Here is a 19,443-nt window from a genome sequence, read left to right on the forward strand (position 1 = left end):
GGAGCTCAGTCTTGTTGAGGTTAAGCCTCAGGTGATGGGCAGTTGTCCAGGTGCTGACTTCTGCCAGACATTCAGATATGCGTGTTGCAATCAGGGCTTTGTCAGATGAGGGAAAGGAGAGAAATAGCTGAGTGTCGTTAGCATAGCAGTGATAGGAAAAGCCGTGGGATGTAATTACAGAGCCCAGAGATCTGGTGTAGAGGGAGAACAGAAGAGGCCCCAGTACAGAGCCTTGAGGGACACCTGTATCAAGCGTGCAAGGTTTGGACAGGGAGCCAATCCATGTTACCTGATAAGTGTGATTCATCAGGTAGGATGTGAACCAGGAAAGGGCAGATTCAGCTATGCCAAGCTCGGCGAGAGTGGCGAGGAGGATCTGGTGGTTCACAGTGTCAAATGCTGTAGACAAGTCAAGGAGAATGAGAACCGATGAGAGGGACGAGGCTCTGGCCGCACGGAGGGACTCAGTCACCGCGAGGAGAGCCGTCTCAGTGGAGTGTGCTTTTTTGAAGCCTGACTGGTGAGGGTCAAGCAGGTTGTTAGATGAGAGATAGGAGGACAGTTGGTTAGCGACGGCACGTTCCAATGTTTTAGAGAGGAATGAAAGAAGAGATACCGGTTTGTAATTCTGGATGTCAGTGGTATCAAGCGTTGGTTTTTTGAGGAGAGGCTTTATTCTGGCAGTCTTGAAAGACGTTGGAACAATGCCAGAAGTGAGGGAGGAGTTAATAAGTGCGGTTAGAAATGGCAGGATGTCGTTTGACACAGCCTGGAGGAGGGAGGAAGGGATAGTGTCAAGGGGGCAGGTGGTGGCATGGTTAGATGTTATAATTCTGTTGACCTTGTCTGAGGTGAGAGGGATGAATTGGGTAAAGACAGAGGTGGGGGTGGGGGGACGGAGAATGGTGGCAGTGATAAAAGAGGAGCTAATGTCCTTTACTTTCTGGGTAAAGTAGGTAACAAAGTCATCAGCAGTGAGGCAGGAAGGAGGAGGAGGGGAGGGAGGGTTGAGGAGGGAAGAGAACAAGGAAAACAGTTTCCTGGGGTTTGAGGCGGAGGAGTTAATTTTGGTCCGGTAGAAGGCAGATTTGGCTGTTGACACAGTGGAGGTGAAACCTGAGAGAAGAAAGAGATAGTGAGATAGATCATTAGGACAGTCTGATCTCTTCCATTTCATTCAGACAGCCAAGGAGGGGGGGGGTGAAGATCGTGCCGGTCTGGAGTGGAAGGGACAGAGGGAGTCCAAAGACGAGGAGAGGGAGGATAGCAGAGTGTCAGAGGATTCCTCTGTGGATAGTTGAGAGAATTGTTCAATAGAAGGTAGTGAAGACAGAACAGTTGAGGCAAACGTAAAGGGGGAGAGAGAGTTTTGAGGTTGCGGCGGGTGGTGACAATGTGGGGACTAGAAAGGAGGGGGGGAGAGGACTTTAAGGGGAGAGAAAAAGCAACAAAGTGATGGTCAGACACGGGGAGTGGGGTAACAGAGAGAGCAGAGGTGCCACAGGACCTTGTGAATATCAGGTCAAGCTGGTTCCCTGCCCTGTGTGTGGGAGAAGGGGATAGTGTTAAGTCAAAGGTGGCAAAAAAGTTGGTTAATTCAGGTGAGTGCAACTTCTCTGGCAGGATGTTAAAGTCGCCAAGTATAACGAGTGGTGTGCCATTTTCAGGAAAGCAGCTGAGAAGGGCATCCATTTCGTCATAGAAGTCACGAAGGGGACCAGGGGGACGGTAGATTACCACAATGAAGAGATTAATAGGAAGGGTGACAGTGACAGCGTGGAGTTCAAATGCAGATCTGGCCAAGTGTTCTAGTGGAAGGACCTGATAGGTCCACATCGGAGAGATGAGGAGTCCGGTCCCTCCTCCTCGCCCCGAAGGTCTAGGGGTGTGTGAGAAAGAGTAAACAGTGGAAAGGGCAGCAGGAGTGGCAGAGTTTTCTGGAGTGTTCCAGGTCTCTGTCAGGGCCAGGAAATGGAGGGGATAGAGGGACGCGTAGGCCGAAATAGAGTCTGCCTTTTTGACCGCTGACTGGCAATTCCAGAGTCCTCCCATCACTTCAAGGTCAGTGATGGCGAGGGTGGGTTAATGGCATAGATTGGATGGGTTGCGATGCTGAGCAGAGGATCTATTGTGGCGTCGTCTATGAGTAGAGATTCTAACGATAATTGAAGTACGACACATAGCTACTATACCGTGGCCTCTAAGGTCTTCCTCGAGGGACTCCCACAGAGAGACTCCCTTAGTCTTTGTTTCCCGGGTCTTGACTCCCACAGAGAGACTCCCTTAGTCTTTGTTTCCCGGGTCTTGACTCCCACAGAGAGACTCCCTTAAGTCTTTGTTTCCCGGTTCTTGGTTTACAGGGTCCTGACGCTACTAACACATAGACTTTAAATGCACATGGTAGCTCAGGCAGTCTTAGCTCCGCCCAGTCAATCAAGCCTATTGTTCACACCTTGTGACCGAAACGAGACTCAACGACTGTACTATCAACAACAACACAGCAAAAACCAACACTGCAGAAACTAGGGTTAAAGTTAGTACAACCAATTGCAATGCCAAACACTAGAATTCTTACCTTCAAGACTCACCACAGCTAGATATGAGACAACCTTCTTAGAGACAAAATGTAATGTAACTGAGTTTGTCAGCTTCCTGACTTTGCTAAATAGGCAGCCTTAGCTCTAATTGAGGAAATTTACCTGGTGAGTCTGCCCTCATATCTCCGCGAATTTTAACCTTTCTCTGGCTCAGAAACTGCAATTCTTCTTCCTGAAACTGATGCCATTTGTGGATCACTGATGGCTCCAAATAAGTCTGTGCATGCCTTCTGAATGTGGCATATCACTGAATCTTGGGAATTTGGATAAAACATATCCCACTAAGAAAAGTGCTAATTCTGTTGGAAATGAATAACATTTCCATGAATAAAAAGAATCAAGTTTATAATCAGGAGGTCCTTTGCACAAATTATTTATTATTTTATAGGTTTATTTTTAATTTGTATCAATTTAATGATCATATGCTGGCCCATTGCCTACAAAATCAGTTGTCCTCTGATAGGATAATCATATTCAACTTGATTAAAAAAACTAAAAGTAATAATTGAATTTAATAATATCTTAACCACATGAAAGAGTACATTATAATATGCATTAAAAACTGCAAACAGTGAGTTTTGAACAATATTTACTATTATTTGTGGTTGCTCAAAATGTGTCCCACATATTTGTCACCACCGTCAGATATTTATAAAGAGCAATAATAATCAGGCAACTACAAGGTCAAGGTCATTCCTGAGGACCCCCTTTTCAAACCTTCAGCTCTACTGCATGCGTCAAGATCACTCAAGCTCCTGTAAGTTTGCTACTTTCTCTTAAACTTGTTCATATTTTTGGACACTGCTACTGTCACAACCATAACACTGTCTCTTTCATCTAAAAAATATTAGATTAGATTATGACATAAATGTATACTTTTAAAGAAGAGTAGCTAGCAACAGAGGGGAAACCAGATGGCTAATGTGAAGAACTCTTGCATATCATATGGAAAAGTAGGTTTTCGTCACCACCGTCAAACGTCACCACCGTCAGGTTTTCTGTCTGACGGTGGGGACGTACAGTCTGACGGTGGTGACAAAAAGCTCCAAATGGTCCTCAACGGATTCTAGAATATAATTGTTCACAACAAATACCAATATGACCTGTAATGTTTCATTAACCACTGTATTATTTTAATTTATGTAATTCCCCCTATATTTCTTTCTAGAATAAGCGGGATAATAGACTACACGCCATTAGACTATCCTTAATTAGCGCAGTTAATGCACTCCGTTGCATGTCGTGGTGGCATTACAACCTTGAACGTGCGTTAACTTTGGATATTCTAATGGTGTGTCGTCCGTTATCCCTTACTTATACCATGTTCATTTGGCTTATGTAATTTGGGATGCACATGGTAGTGCACCTACTACCTACGTGCATAGCACATCATACAATATCCCTTGTAGGCTATGCATCGCCAAAGACTAAAGCCACATGAAAATGGCATGAAAAAATTTAACAAAATCTAACATTCACTGTAATTCGCCCCAATTCACTACACTCAACTTTAACTTTATGTATTTTAGGAAGTTATGGCTGGGCATCAGCTATCTGTGGATGAGAGAAGGAGAAAAAACAGAGAATATCAAAAGAAGCAGAGAGAGAAAATACACAGTGAGGCAGAGTTAAAGAAGGTATACCTCAGAACAGAAAGGCAAAGATGGAAGAAGAGGGTGAAGGAAGGGAAGATAAAACATATCAATGACTTGAATGAAAGGGACAAGAGAAGTCAGAGAAAGGCTTGGAAACATAAACAACAAGTATCAAGAGAACGTAAGAGAAAGGGCTCAGATCACCCAGAAACTTCCCCAGACCGTCCAGTGGATCAGGCCTTACACGAGCCCGCTCGGAGTAGGCAGGCTATAACAGGAGAAAGGGAGAGAAGTAAAACAAGAGCAAGATACTCTAGAGAGCTGAAAGCTTTAAGAAATAAACTTGAAAAGGTAACAAAGGATAGGGACAAACTGAAAAAGCGAAGGGCACGAGAAAAAGCTATGAATAAAAAAAACACAAGAATAACCAAGAAAAAAAACAGCAGCTACTGCGGGGAAGCCAACTCAAAAACCCCTCGGTCAAGAAAACTCTGCTGTTCCACAATGCACTCATTCATGAATTGAAACAAAACAAGTCAGCCCACAAGAACGAGAACTTGACTCTGTCAGGAAAGGTTCTGAAAAAATATCGGCTAATTCACCAGACAAGGCAATTTGGTGTTGATTATAACGCACTGCGGCAGAGGAGGCTTACTGACAAAAAACCTGCATACATTCAAACAATTACTCAGAAGGTTCAGGATTTCTACCATAATTCAGCACGAATGACAACTGACAGACAGGACACAATCACACGCAAGAAAATAAAGCATCAGAGAATGATTCTGACTGATTATTGAACGACGTATTGAACCTTCACAAGGAGTTCAGGAACCAAGAGTGAAGCTCAGTTATACATCTTTCTGTGCCTTACGTCCATTCTATGTCACAGCACCAAGACCGTCGGATCGTAAAACATGTCAATGTCAGTACCATGAAAATGCTAAGCTGATGCTTAAAGTCCTAAGAGAAAATGGTGTCAAGTCCAGCAAACTGGAGGATAGTTTTGAACTTGTCTGCTGTTCACAGACAAGCGAGGCATGTCTTCTGCGCTCCTGCACCCGGTGTCTCCACAAACATACACTTCCCACACCACAGCAAGACCAGACCAATGTTGAATGGCAGCAATGGAAACAAGTTAAGGATCAAACAGCAGATGGGCTCCACTTGAACACAAGACTTACTGACTGACTTACTTACAGACTGATGCACAGTGGCACGCTCGGAGAGCTTGTCCAACGATATGTAGACAAACTGAAGACAGAAACAACAACACACGTGTGCTCTGTACAGAACCAGGCCAGAGAGTACAGGAGCATGATTGAGAAGTGCAATGATAGCACAGTAATTGTGCATGTAGACTTTTCTGAGACATGGAAATGTAAGTATAGTTCTGAGGTACAGTCATGCCAATTTGGTCAGAACCTCCCACAGCTCAACCTGCACACTGGCATGTACTATACAAAAGAACAGAAGACAGGCTTTTGCACAGTATCAGAATCCAAGCGACAAGATGCGTCTGCCATTTGGACTCACATGGAATCAGTCCTGACTGATTCGTTTTAAGTTTCCAGAAGTTGATACTATTCACTTTTGGTCAGATGGCCCCAGCAAGCAATACAAGAACAAAAAAAACTTTTCTCTCCTATGCAGTGTCCCTCCAACTCTAGGTTTCAAGAGAACAACCTGGAACTTCTTCCCCACCTCACATGGGAAGGGAGCCCCAGATGGCATTGGAGGAACTGTGAAAAGGTCTGCAGACAGTCTTATACTGCGAGGGAATGACATTGTGAATGGGAATGTCTTCCATGAGATGGTTGGCAGAAGCATCTGCAGCACTAAGCTTTATATCATTACTGAAGCTGACATGCAGCCATATGATGCACTCCTTTCTCAACCACTAAAACCTGTACCTGCAACAAGGAAACTCCATCAGATCACACCGACAAACCGAAACGACTCTGAGATCCATTGCAGATCACTGTCCTGTTTCTGCAGTGAGCCACAGATGTGCGAGTGTTTCAGCCCAACAATATTCCAGTTGACTGTCAACACACCCAGGATACAGGTTGAGGATGATGGTCCTATACCAATGCAAAAGAGGAAAGGTCCTTTGGCAATGTTGATGGAGGAAATGGAGGAAATGGAATGGGAGGAAAGTGAGCAAGAGCCAATAGAGCAAGAACCACTGACCAAGAGTGGTCCTGATGGGACTGTGACAGATCTATCTGCTGATGTAATTCATTGCGGAGATTGGCTTGCAGTCATTTATGACCAGAACTGGTGGTTAGCAAGGGCTGTCACTGTGGATGCTCATCATCAAGATGTGGAAGTGGAGTTTTTTCACCCTCATGGGCCCAACACACAATTCTATCCAAAAGGAGGTGGAAATGATATGTGCTTCATACCATTTGACCATATTCTGGACAAACATGTGGAACCGTCATTACCAGGTCGTGCAAGCAGGACGAGGGAGATATACAACCTGTCTGCTGAAGTCATGGACTTCATAGAGGAGAAACATATACACCATATACTTCCTGATAAAGCTGAATGAGTGGTGGAGTGATGTAAAGCAGTCAGGGAATACTCACAGGAGTTCACATTTGAATTATTATTATTTTTGTGCCAGATGTGTTTTGTGGTATTTACATAGAATGCTTTCTGTATTTTGAAAGATTTCAGTTATTCAATTATATTATACAGTTTATAGTCTAGTATACAGAAGAATATTATCTCTATTATTTTATGAGTGGGGGTAACTACATGTAAGTTAATATGAGGTCAGCGGAATTCTATCTTATTGCTACTGGTAATGATTTATTTTTTTACTTATGATGATTATTAAGGGGTACTTTTATTAATGATAGCCTATTGCTAATTGAACCTATATGTTTCTTATTGAATGTTTGCCACAGTGCTCACAATTGTTAACTGTTCTTCACGTCCAATATACAGTTTACAGTCCAGTTTACAGAAGATCATAATTTATTATTCTATGAGTAGGGGGCACTAGATGACAGTTTAAGATGATGTCAGTGATGCATTATACATTATTCCTCCTATGACTTTATTTTTTACTATGATTTGATATTTGGTGATATGGGGATGAGGTACTTTTAATGATGTTGCTTAATTGTACCTTATATTCGTTGAAAAATGTTTATCACAGTGCTCATGGTTATTATTTTTTGGACAAAAAGTTAAATAAAGTTGTTGAGCAAGAAGCCATTGACTGGAGTGGTATACATTTTGGAATTGTATGTTGGAATGAGGCCACTGTCACCGCCGTCAGATTAGTGTCACCACCGTCAGTTCTAAAGTGACCACCGTCAGAGGGAGTTGTATTTGTTTTAAATTAATATGCTTACAAATGTTTATTCAGTGCTGTTGACTTATTCAAGTAATAGTCTCTTTTAAAACAAAAATATGTTAGTTAAATAATAAAACATCACTTTTTCTGTTTAGACTTAAAGTAAACATTGTGTGATGTTAGATCTTTTAAAGGAGTACAAGTGAAACAGTATAAAAAATGAACTAAAGTGAATATTTAACATTTGACAGCATATATGTGTACTAAGAATGCCAGATAATGATTTAAAAACTCTAAATACATTTTAGACCAAATAAATAAGAAATTATTTGCTTTTTATTGTGTCTGACGGTGTTGATAAAAACAAAATAATAACTGGTAAACGCCCATTTTAAGAAAAAAATACAAAATGGGGAGGTTGTACCGGTACATTGCTGAACAGTCAAGACCTTGGCCTATAATGATATACCTTCAGATTTTGTAGTTTAACTCACTTTTTATTTTCAAAATCAAAACCTGTTTTATCCAAATTCCCAAGAATCAGTGAAATCCAATTGATTTCAGGTGCATGGCTTTGAATACCTACAGATCAATGCATAAGTTATCAGCAAAATTCACAGAAACATATGAGGTTTGGATAACAATAGATCAAAGACATTAACAACAACTAGGCCTGATTAACTGCGTTCATACCAAAAGCGAATTGAGCTGCCAAATTACCGGAAGTCATTCACTTTCTATGGGCAAGAGCGACCAAAGCGACACAAGCGTCAAACGGTGAGCAACCAGAGCGACCAAAAATAGTTGAAGACGGCTGAACTTTATGCAAATTACTATGACGCGTTTCAGCGGCAAAACACTGACAGCCAATCGGAATGTAGACGCTCTTTGCTTGCGTGGATCCCAGGGAACACCGAACACCGGCACTTTGGTTCCTATCTACTTTTTTGGTTCCTACTGACTGTACAAAATGTCGACCGAAAAATGAATCGTGGCTGTAACTGGGCACCCGGTGTTGTACGATCCGAGCCTTTTTCATTTCAGAGATTGCAACAAAAAGGCTCTGGCCTGGGCGGAGGTGTCACGCGTGGTTGGTTGGTCTGGTGTGTGAGTTAATGAAACGTTTGGAGATTATTGTAAAATACGCGTGATACATGCTTTCTAACCGAGATCCTAGCTTACTAATCTTCCTTGCTCTGAATGGGACAATATCGTTTTCAAATATCGAAAATACATACGTTGTGCAAAGGAATAATGCACGCATAATAATGCAATAATAATGCAAATGAATAATGCACCGAACAAACGTGTCACTTCAATGCAGTTTAATAGAGGATAGACAGCTGACAAATGACCATGGTCATTCTGAATTTATAAGAAACAGTTAAATAATTTTGGACAGTTCCCTGCACGCCCTGCTGGGTAAATGAATGGAGAGAGAAACAGACCCTCCAAAGATAAAATTCAGTGTCAGTCTTTTGGTGTATTGAACGTTCAAAAGAGATAAATGAAGTTAGGCTTACTGCCAAGGTGTGTGTCTTTGTCCGCTTCAGCTCTGAGCTGAGGACAGCGACACAAGAGCCACACAGGTAGGATACTGAGTCGCTGTCCTCAGTGCTGCAGAAAGGCGCTGAAATCGAGATGAAGGGGAACCCATTTTTTTTTTGGCTTATTTTAACTGGCCCATCCAGTTTTCTGGAGGCCCACCCACAATCAAAATCCTGGCGCCACTAGTGGTCTGCACCACGCTCTAATTTACTGACCTTAAACCAGCATTCAATAACGCAACTCGCGGTAATATGTCAACACGAGCTGCCTGCTAGTCCTGTTTGAAAGCTTCTCCGACAGAGAAAAACTAACTGATGTCTACCCTGAATGTACCCTGACCGTGGACACGGCTGTTTCTGTCGCTACACGGTCACTGAGAACCTCCGTTAGCCTTGTTGAACATGCACCAAACACAAAACTATTTCCAATAAAAAATAAGGCCAAATTGATGAAACAGACAAACTTTGTTTTGAAATGTAACGAAATCCATGGCCTTAATAAAATATTAATAGAGTAACTGTTATTACAGTTAATTTATCTCGACAACGTCATGCAGTAAACCGTGTAAATGGCTTACCTCTGAAAGCAAGAATCCTTCTTTGGTCTCTTGAGTTTAGCTCCTTGCTAGCTAGCCATCTTGGTTTTTGCTTGATACAGGGCATGGGTGAGGGAAAGGGAAGGGCGAGGAAGGAAAATTTGTTTTGTATTCCCCTTTTTCTACTGTGTAAAATGATTAAAACCAAAGATCTCTGAATGGGTCAAATTTATAGATTTTATGGAACTTTGATCTTCCTTACATAAAGGTTGCTATCTTTTATCTATTAAATATTAATTAACCCCAGTCCCAGTTTTTACAATGTGGTTACATAGTGGGTAGACACAGTATCTCCCTCTGTCAGCATCTCTACTTGTTTTCTGTCCTCTCTGTTTTGTGTGTATGAGCGTGTGTGCACAGGCACTTTCCCTTTGTGTGTCTGGTCAGGGTTTTGTATGTGCTTTCGTTGGCCAACTACTTAACAGGCCTACTGTAAAGTGTAGATAGCAGAGAGCGATAGGATTGAGGGAGGGAGGGAGGAAAGGAGGAGGGAAACAGCAGGAAGAGGAAAAGATAGAGGGTCTGCAACAGTTGTCATTCAATCTGTCTTTTTATCAAGGAGAGGATGGATGAATGGATAGGGATACAGAATGATACACGGATAGATGGACATAAAGATTGTTAGACAGAAATACATAAAGAAACTGAGAGAGACAGCGAAGCAGTCAGACATATAGATATCTGTCTGACTGCCCCCTGGGAGCCACCACCCCAAGGTGAAGACTAGCTGGTATCAGTGATGTTATTTTGCGCACACACACACACGGAAACAAGATGTTTCCTTGTTTATCAATTTATCAACTGGCAACATCATTGAAAAGTATTTGACGATCTATTCAATCTAAATCGTTTAATCTCAGAACAGCCATCAACTGTCAACCTTGCCTGCGTGTTGTTAATTTAAATGAATTCACTGATGAAAGTGCTGTGATCCCATGGACTACTGAACAAATGTGTAAAAGGTTGACTATAGGTATCTTATGTATTTGGCAGTACATTTAATGTACTGCCAAATACATACATTTTTCATAATGTACTACATGATGAAAAATGTATCTATTATTTTCAAATATTTACAAATCTTTCTTTTTGTTTTTAACACAATTTGTATCTTTCAAGAGAGATTGCTGTTAGTCCCCGTTTGCTCCTGACAAGACAGAGTGACCTGCTTGGCTGAATGCAGCTCTGAATGAATAAAAGCTACATATGGATGGATGGATATACAGTGGGGCAAAAAAGTATTTAGTCAGCCACCAATTGTGCAAGTTCTCCCACTTAAAAAGATGAGAGAGGCCTGTAATTTTTATCATAGGTATACCTCAGCTATGAAAAAAAAAAATCTAGAAAATCACATTGTCTGATTTTTAAAGAATTTATTTGCAAATTATGGTGGAAAATAAGTATTTGGTCAATGACAAAAGGTCATCTCAATACTTTGTTGCATGCCCTTTGTTGGCAATGACAGAGGTCAAACGTTTTCTGTAAGTCTTTACAAGGTTTTCACACACTGCTGCTGGTATCTTGGCCCATTCCTCCATGCAGATCTCCTCTACAGCAGTGATGTTTTTGGGCCTTCGCTGGGCAACACGGACTTTCAACTCCCTCCAAAGATTTTCTATGGGGTTGAGATCTGGAGACTGGCTAGGCCACTCCAGGACCTTGAAATACGGTGTGTTTGGTGTCATTGTCATGCTGAAAGACCCAGCCACGTTTCATCTTCAGTGCCCTTGCTGATGGAAGGAGGTTTTCACTCAAAATCTCACGATACATGGCCCCATTCATTCTTTCCGTCACACGGATCAGACGTCCTGGTCCCTTGGCAGAAAAACAGCCCCAAAGCATGATGTTTCCACCCCCATGCTTCACTGTAGGTATGGTGTTCTTTGGATGCAACTCAGCATTCTTTCCCCTCCAAACACGACGAGTTGAGTTTTTACCAAAAAGTTCTATTTTGGTTTCATCTGACCATATGACATTCTCCCAATCCTGTTCTGGATCATCCAAATGCTCTCTAGCAAACTTCAAATGGGCCCGGACATGCACTGGCTTTAGCAGGGGCACACGTCTGGCACTGCAGGATTTGAGTCCTTGGCGGCAGTGTGTTAGTGATGGTAGCCTTTGTTACTTTGGTCCCAGCTCTCTGGAGGTCATTCACTAGGTCCCCCCGTGTGGTTCTGGGATTTTTGTTCACCGTTCTTGTGATCATTTTGACCCCACAGGGTGAGATCTTGCGTGGAGCCCCAGATCGAGGGAGATTATCATTGGTCTTGTATGTATTCCATTTCCTAATAATTGCTCCCACAGTTGATTTCCTCCCACCAAGCTGCTAACCTATTGCAGACTCAGACTTCCCAGCCTGCTGCAGGTCTACAATTGTGTTTCTGGTGTCCTTTGACAGCTCTTTGGTCTTGGCCATAGTGGAGTTTGGAGTGTGAATGTTTGAGGTTGTGGACAGGTGTCTTTTATACTGATAAGGAGTTCAAACAGGTGCCATTAATACAGGAAACGAGTGGAGGACAGAGGAGCCTCTTAAAGAAGAAGTTACAGGTCTGTGACAGCCAGAAATCTTGCTGGTTTGTAGGTGACCAAATACTTATTTTCCACCATAATTTGCAAATAAATTCTTAAAATATCAGACAATGTGATTTTTTTATTTTTTTATTTTGTCTCTCATAGCTGAGGTTTACCTATGATGAAAATTACAGGCCTCTCTCGTCTTTTTAAGTGGGAGAACTTGCACAATTGGTGGCTGACTAAATACTTTTTTGCCCCACTGTATGCCCTTTTCTGTTGGCTCTACTGGCACACACACACACACACACACACACACACACACACACACCAGCTAAGATTAATTTAAGCATGGTAAGTGGGTGCAGTTCACTTCCCTTCTCAACCCCTCGGTCGAGGTTCAGTTACTCCTGTGTTGAAAATGTGTTTTTAGAGGTCATTGAGTAAATTAATAATTCTATAGACACATCATGATCTTAAGAAAATGTGAGAAGACCCTGCACCTTTAATGGCCTCCATTCTCAAGGACCATCCACGAGTCCTTGGTGGATGGTTTGTTGAAAATATGTCTTTTATCCTTTAATGTTTCTGCCTGTTTTCTGTTTCAGTCTGCCGGCCTTCCTTCCTATGTATGTCTGCCTGTCTACCAGTCTTCTATATCTGTGCCTGTGTCTGTCTGCATGCTTGTTTGACCGTTAACCTGTTGTGCCTTTCTGCATGTCTTTCTGCCGGCCTGTCTGTGGGCGCACTCAAACTAGGCCATCTGTACCGTGCCCAAGTCCATTTCACACCTGTACCATGCTCAAGTACGATTGCCCCCACCCCCTGCTGTGCACTGGCCTGTGCTCACACTTATCTCAACTGGGCGCCTCTTGTACATATGACATCACGTCGTAATACGTCACCACCAAGCGTCTGCTGCTTAGTAGAACAACACGGAGAACACATTTGACACCTTACTGACTTTGTTGCTTATTTGGAGCCGTTCTACTCAGATACAGCCCTCTCTCACTGAGCGTTTTAACACTGCCAAATAGGCCGTTTTATGCACGCCTGTCAGGTTAGAAGGATGGGTAGTCGCAGATGCAGTTCAGAGTTTAATTGTTCAGTATAAGTAACTTAGACAGTGGTCAACAAATAATAAAAGTCAACTCAGAAGGTAGGACCACAAACACTTCAACAAGTGATTAAAGTTAAACTTAGAGTTTATTCAAGGTTAAGGGCAAAGGTAAAGTTAGTTCGGTTACAGTACATTACAAGGTAGATCCAAAGCATAGTCAAGGGCACAGTCCAGGTTCAAAGCACAGAGTTCAATCAGCGTAACAACGCTGCCAGACAGGGCAAGACAAAGGGGAGGTCAGGGACAAGCAGGGTTCAATACGGTAATCCAAAGAGAGTCAACGAGAGAGAGTCCAGTTTCATCTGGATAAAAAACAAGTGGTCAGCAAAATAAAGAACATGTTGGAGTTTTTGCACTTGTAAATAGTTGGTCGCGTTTGCCTACACTCAGACGTGAACTCATTCTTGCATGCGGGTGTCTTTATTCATAAGAAAATAAAAAGATTCGGGAGTTTGCAAATTATTCTAAAGAGGTCTAGACTCCGTGTGCAGCCAGTGAACCAAGAAATCCCGTGCCGTGACGAATGGGGTATTTTTCATCAAAAACTCAACTTCACTATCGCACCACTATTGTTTAATGGGAAAGAAGGGTCGCATGCACTATACGTCATCCAGCTCAGGTTGCATAGCCGTGCGTGTCAGCTCATTAGCATCTGTACCTTGGCCTGAGCACACCTCTCCGAAGTGTGCTCAGGCCACGGAACTTAAGTGGACTTGAGTAGGTTGGCGTGCTCACACTAGCCAAACGACCTAGACTTGAGCACGGTACAGGTGTGAAACAGACTTGGGGACGGTACAGATGGCCTAGTGTGAGTGTGCCCTGTGTGTCCTGCTGTCTGACCCTCTGTCTGTCTGTGTGTAGGAGGGGGACTCCCTGGGGGCCATGGAGAAGGTCTGTCGTCAGCTGACCTACCATCTGAGCCCTCACTCCCAGTGGAGGAGACAGGGCCTGCTCAAGAGGAAGCCTCAGGCCTGGTGAGCCAGTGTGTGTGTGTGTGTGTGTTTGCATATGTGCTTTGCCATCCCACTCTCAGTGTGGCATCATTGAGTCATCAGCTACCCCTTTTGGAGTTCTTTAAATGCACTTTCAGACATATTTCCCGGAAAATAAAGGATAACCTTTCATGCAGCTATGTTCTCTGACGTTTCATTCGTTTGCCCTTTCACACACGGCATAGCCATTCCAATAAACGGGCCAAGATACAGTCCAGCAGAGGCCAGTAATTTAACGCTTATGGATGCCTGCCGCCATCAAACTTGCAGAATGAATGGAGCCCCCTTATTTCAAATCCTTCCAGTTTCCAGCTGTTATTGAAAAAGAGCTTGTTCGCAGACAAAATAACCTTTATTAGTGTGAATGCTGTAGCATTCACACTAATGACCAGAAAGCATTCCGTTTTCTGGTCTTCAACTCCTCCGCCATACTTTCAGCTACAGAAGCCATTCAACTATTAAAACGTTCAGCTCTTTAACGACATGATGGCTTTCTATCAGCGTTTTTCAACTCTTTCAACTTTTTAAACTATTCAGCTTTTTCCACTTTTTTTAACATGGGAGTCAATGGTGGTGCCGTCCTCCCATTTTCTCTGGTACTTCTAAAACGTCATCGAATCAATTTTCAATCGTTTATCTTCGTACCATTTAACAAATCTACACACTTATATCTTCAATAATATCTAAACGGAATTTCAATGTCATTTAAACTTTCTTCAGAATCACAGTTTTAGTTTCAAACCGTCTTATTCTACAGTTGATCCCATTGAAGCCGTCTGCCCATTCTGACACTTAAATTACTTAAGACATCGTAACTTGGTCAAATTTCAACCGTTTATCATCGTTCAAACCTTTAAACAAATCTACACATTTGTATCTTCAATTCTATCCAAGGCATAGTTTTTAGTTGCTCTCATTGATTTCCGTTCACGCCAGAACGTTCAGGCACACACACACACACACGCAATTCATACTTTGCAGTCACGTGACTACCATGGCTACCTGGAGGGCAACAAACGCCAACAAAATGGCGACGAACAGCAGCCAGCCAGGGGAATTGCAGCCTTGCAGATTTCCAATAGGCCTACTACAATCAAACTATTTAGACCATAAATGTTCAAATTAGATATCAAGAAAAGATTAACATACTCCGAACTTGTGATCCATACACAGCACCCGCTGATGTGTTCATTGCTTTGAAGTTGGAAACGTCTCGACCAGACTTGGAGTTTGAAGATATTTATATTCATCTTAGAGAATCCGTCGACTTATACCGCACAAAAAATGAAAGCCTACAAAAGTACGGATAGCAAACTTTTTTTCAAGAGTGGGTGGGTTAACAAAGTTGTTGTATGGGGGGTGGTGAAAAACAGGAATATCTTCATAATCGAGGCAAAGGTGAGTGACTATCTAGCTACCCGCAAAACGATCAACAAATGGCTTTTTTCTGTATCAAATAACTTTTAAGTAGCTCTTTTATTGACCAAGTAATGCGGTAGCGTCCACACAAGTTCGATTTTCTCAAGGATTTCTGAAGTTCCAGCGCAGCGGAGCTTTCTGCTGCACTCTGAAATAAAACTACTTAGGATCGTTTAGTGACGCCTCAGCCAGTTTTGCCAGATTGGGCCAGATTTCCCGCCCAATCTGGCAACACTGGCGATCCCCATGACGGCAGAGGGAGGGTTATTTTCACTTTGAAATAATCATAATTATAATGTGTAATTAAACAATATATATTACTTATGGCAAATTCTAATCTTATAGACAATAATACCGTTTTTCTCCTTTTCTGATTGGGTAAAAACAAACCCCAGCTTCACTCCTCGGCGGTTAGTAGGCCTACATCCTATCGAACAGCAACTATCTGGCATATCGTTTTCACCTCAAAATACAAACTTTCGTTTCGTATGGTAAAACTGGCGACGTTCTGGCAGATTCTTGATTAGGTTACTAAGTTGCTAGAGAACGTTGTTCTTGGCCGCCAGCCAGTTGTCGTGACGTCACGTGCAAGTTCGATTTCAACATTTTGAACTCTGTTCAAATCTCTCACTTGATTAAAGCTATTCAACATTTCTACTGCCTACTAGTACTACTCCTACCACTACTACCATTACTACTACTACTACTACTACTCCTACCAATACTACTACTACCATTACTTCTCCTACCAATAATAGTACTCCTGCCAATACAACTACTACAACAATTACTACTACTACTTCAGCTACTACCTACTACTTCAGCTACTACTACTACTACTTCAGGTACTACAACTACTTCAGCTACTACCTACTACTTCAGCTACTACCTACTACTTCAGCTACTGCCTACTTCTTCAGCTACTACTACTACTACTTCAGCTAGTACTAGTACTTCAGCTACTACTACTTCAGCTACTACTACTACTACCTCAGCTACTACCTACTACTTCATCTACTACCACTACTCCTAATTGATCATTGTAGTATCATTGAATGCCCTCTTTCATATAAATGATACCACCACCACTGGGATGTGGCAGCAATTCTCCAAATCCATATGGGGAGGGGGGGTTGCTTGTCGACAGTAGGGGTACGTACACTAGACATAAATAGGAAGCACACTCAGGAGGAGGAATGACCTCTCACACATATTTAATTAATTGTTTCAAATAACCCTGCCTCGTTAAATCAATGAGCTTGGTGTTTTGCTTTCAAGAATAGGTTATAGACACTGTGTCACTATAAAATCAGTCCATACGCGTCTCTAAGAGTGACGTAACAAGCCACCAGATAAAGATTAAAAAAAAGTTAATTAAAAAAGTAACTACAAGTCTAATTACAAGTCTAAAGTGCAGAAAATAGAAACATCCAAGGTGCATTTTGAAGAAAACCTTGGAATATCTGTCTATTTCCTAATCAGCGGACCTTAGTTTACGACAAAAACAACACATTTGACGGCACCTCCGTTGCCACGTGGTTTTTGGAGCCATGTAAAGAGCAGAAGGGGCGGTGGATAGCAACCACCATAGCAACCATGACAGTCAAGTGACGTGGACGCAGCCCCATTGAAAAGAATAGGGCATGTCACGATTAGAGCCGTTATTGTAATGCGTTTTCTGCGGTGGACCAACGTAGTTATACTACATTCTGGTGTGAGACTTGGTTTAAGGGACGTGGTTAGTTTCAGTTTTTGAGGGGGTCTGCTGCAAAAATCGGTTGTTGTTTTGACCAATCCATAACTAGAGCGTGCACTGCGTCGCCCTTCTGGGCTGGGTTGCACCAACTGGGCGTAGGCCTGGTCTTAACTACGCCTTGTCGTAACTTGACGTTCTAAGTCCGACCTAACCGTTATGCCGGTTGCACCAACTGGGCTTAGCGTTCTTTTCACTAAGACCAGGCGTAAATTCTATGCCTGGTCTTAGTGAAAAGGCTGAAGTGAAAATTCCAGGCTGTTTCTATAGCAATTACATCCAATCCATCCAGCGCAACCATGGCACGTGTAATACATATACATGTACATGTAATACAACGAGCGGGCATTTAGATGGGAAAGAGTAATTAGGGACAGAAGCAATCCATTGGACATTTGTGATGATGAGGAGCTGATTGAGAGGTTTCGATTCTGTAGGAGAGATCTGTTCGAATTAATAGAAGAGCTGTCACCGGATTTACACTTTGTGTCGGACCGCAATGCAGCGCTACCACCATCCTTGCAACTGCTCATTGCGCTTCGCTTCTATGCAAACGGAAAACACTACCGGCGATATGATCAGTGTTCACAGATCGACCGCCTGTCGGGTCATCCGGAGGGTTTCACTGCCTTCATGGGGAGATGCAGATGCACCTAGAACGGGTCTGCACAGTAATAGCTGCGTGCACAGTTCTGCACAACATCTCCAAGAGAATCCCTCTCCCCAGACACCATCAGCCACGATCATTCCCCGAGGAAGACGTGCGTCCAGCCAGAGCAATTGGAGATATCGCTGGCCGATTAGTCCTTGCTCAACTTATTAATTAGCAGTGTTGGGCAAGTTACTTTAAATTAGTAACTTATTTACAGTTACTAGTTACTTCTTTCAAAAGTAACTCAGTTACTTTAAGTTACTCGTTACTTTCAAGGTAACTAGTTACTAGGGAAAGTAATTTTTTTTTTTCTGAATTATCTTATCAATGTGTTAATGTGGCAAAGGACATCCCTAACTGGATAGTTAGGGAGGCTGCCAGTCCTCTGGCTTGCTTACATGTAAGTCCTATCCTACCACAAGCGCAATGCGCCACCTAGTGACCTGAACGTGCCATAGCAGTGTAGTAGTGTGAGTGCAAATGAATGAAATATTTCCATTGTTTCCAACTGTTTCCAACCCTCTACAAATGCACACACCAATTATTTTGGGGTTGATGTGGCATAGTGTTCGACAAAACAACTGTAAAATTTGATCATTGTACCCAGTATCACTACGATGAAGAAGTGGATCAACAAAACACAACATACAGTATGTTTTGAAACTTTTGATAGGCATATTTATTGTAGCCATTGAAACAGGTACAAAGTATAGTTTTGGCAGTGCAAAAATTAAACTGTGCCTCCGACCATTTAGCAACTGTAGGACTCAATAATAGTGCAAAACTGATACAATAGATGTTTACAATGTAAACACAGTGAGGTTTATCCGTTCTTTGTAACCTTAACTCAAAACAGCTAAACTCCACCAACTGGAGACCTCATCATCAATAATGATGGGCAAACTTAAAAGTATTTTCAGCCTCACAAAGAGAAACTAAATAAATAGAAAAGTACTTTCAGCCTCACAAACATAGTTAATGTTTAACAAAAATAATATTTCCTCCACTCTGGCCATTTAGATAAATAAAACAACTGATGAAATCAATAATGGTGGATAAAGTGCTTTAGTAGTCTATGTTAGTATGTCTATGTCTATGTCAGTCTTTGTCCATACATCTCCATCATTTGTTTAACTGTGTCTGGGTTATAGACTGTGCAACAGGCTTTGTAAAATCAAGCTTTTGTTGTTTGGCTGGAGTGGCTTCTCCTTTAGCGTCGGTGGAGCTGACGTTAGCAGCAGCATCACCTGTGTTACCTTCAGGGTCTTTTTCAACTAGCTTGGTAGATGCGTGTTGTTTCTGAAGATGTTTTATCAGATTAGAATTGCTAGTTTTTGATGTAGCTAGA

General features: G+C 42.2%; 1 protein-coding gene across 1 annotated transcript in view; it reads left to right on the forward strand.

Annotated features, from left to right (window-relative positions):
• The window catches only part of lrrc75a (leucine rich repeat containing 75A), a gene marked incomplete at both ends in the record, with an annotated part of 104,417 nt that overhangs the window by 54,933 nt on the left and 30,041 nt on the right, over positions 1 to 19,443 (forward strand). The window contains one exon of the mRNA XM_079731899.1: positions 14,141 to 14,253. Within this exon, the coding sequence (XP_079588025.1) occupies positions 14,141 to 14,253 (113 nt within the window). The remainder of the gene's footprint in view (positions 1 to 14,140; positions 14,254 to 19,443) is intronic.

This window comes from Pollachius pollachius (genome assembly GCF_949987615.1).
Source record: "Pollachius pollachius genome assembly, chromosome: 3".
Lineage (NCBI taxonomy): Eukaryota > Metazoa > Chordata > Actinopteri > Gadiformes > Gadidae > Pollachius > Pollachius pollachius.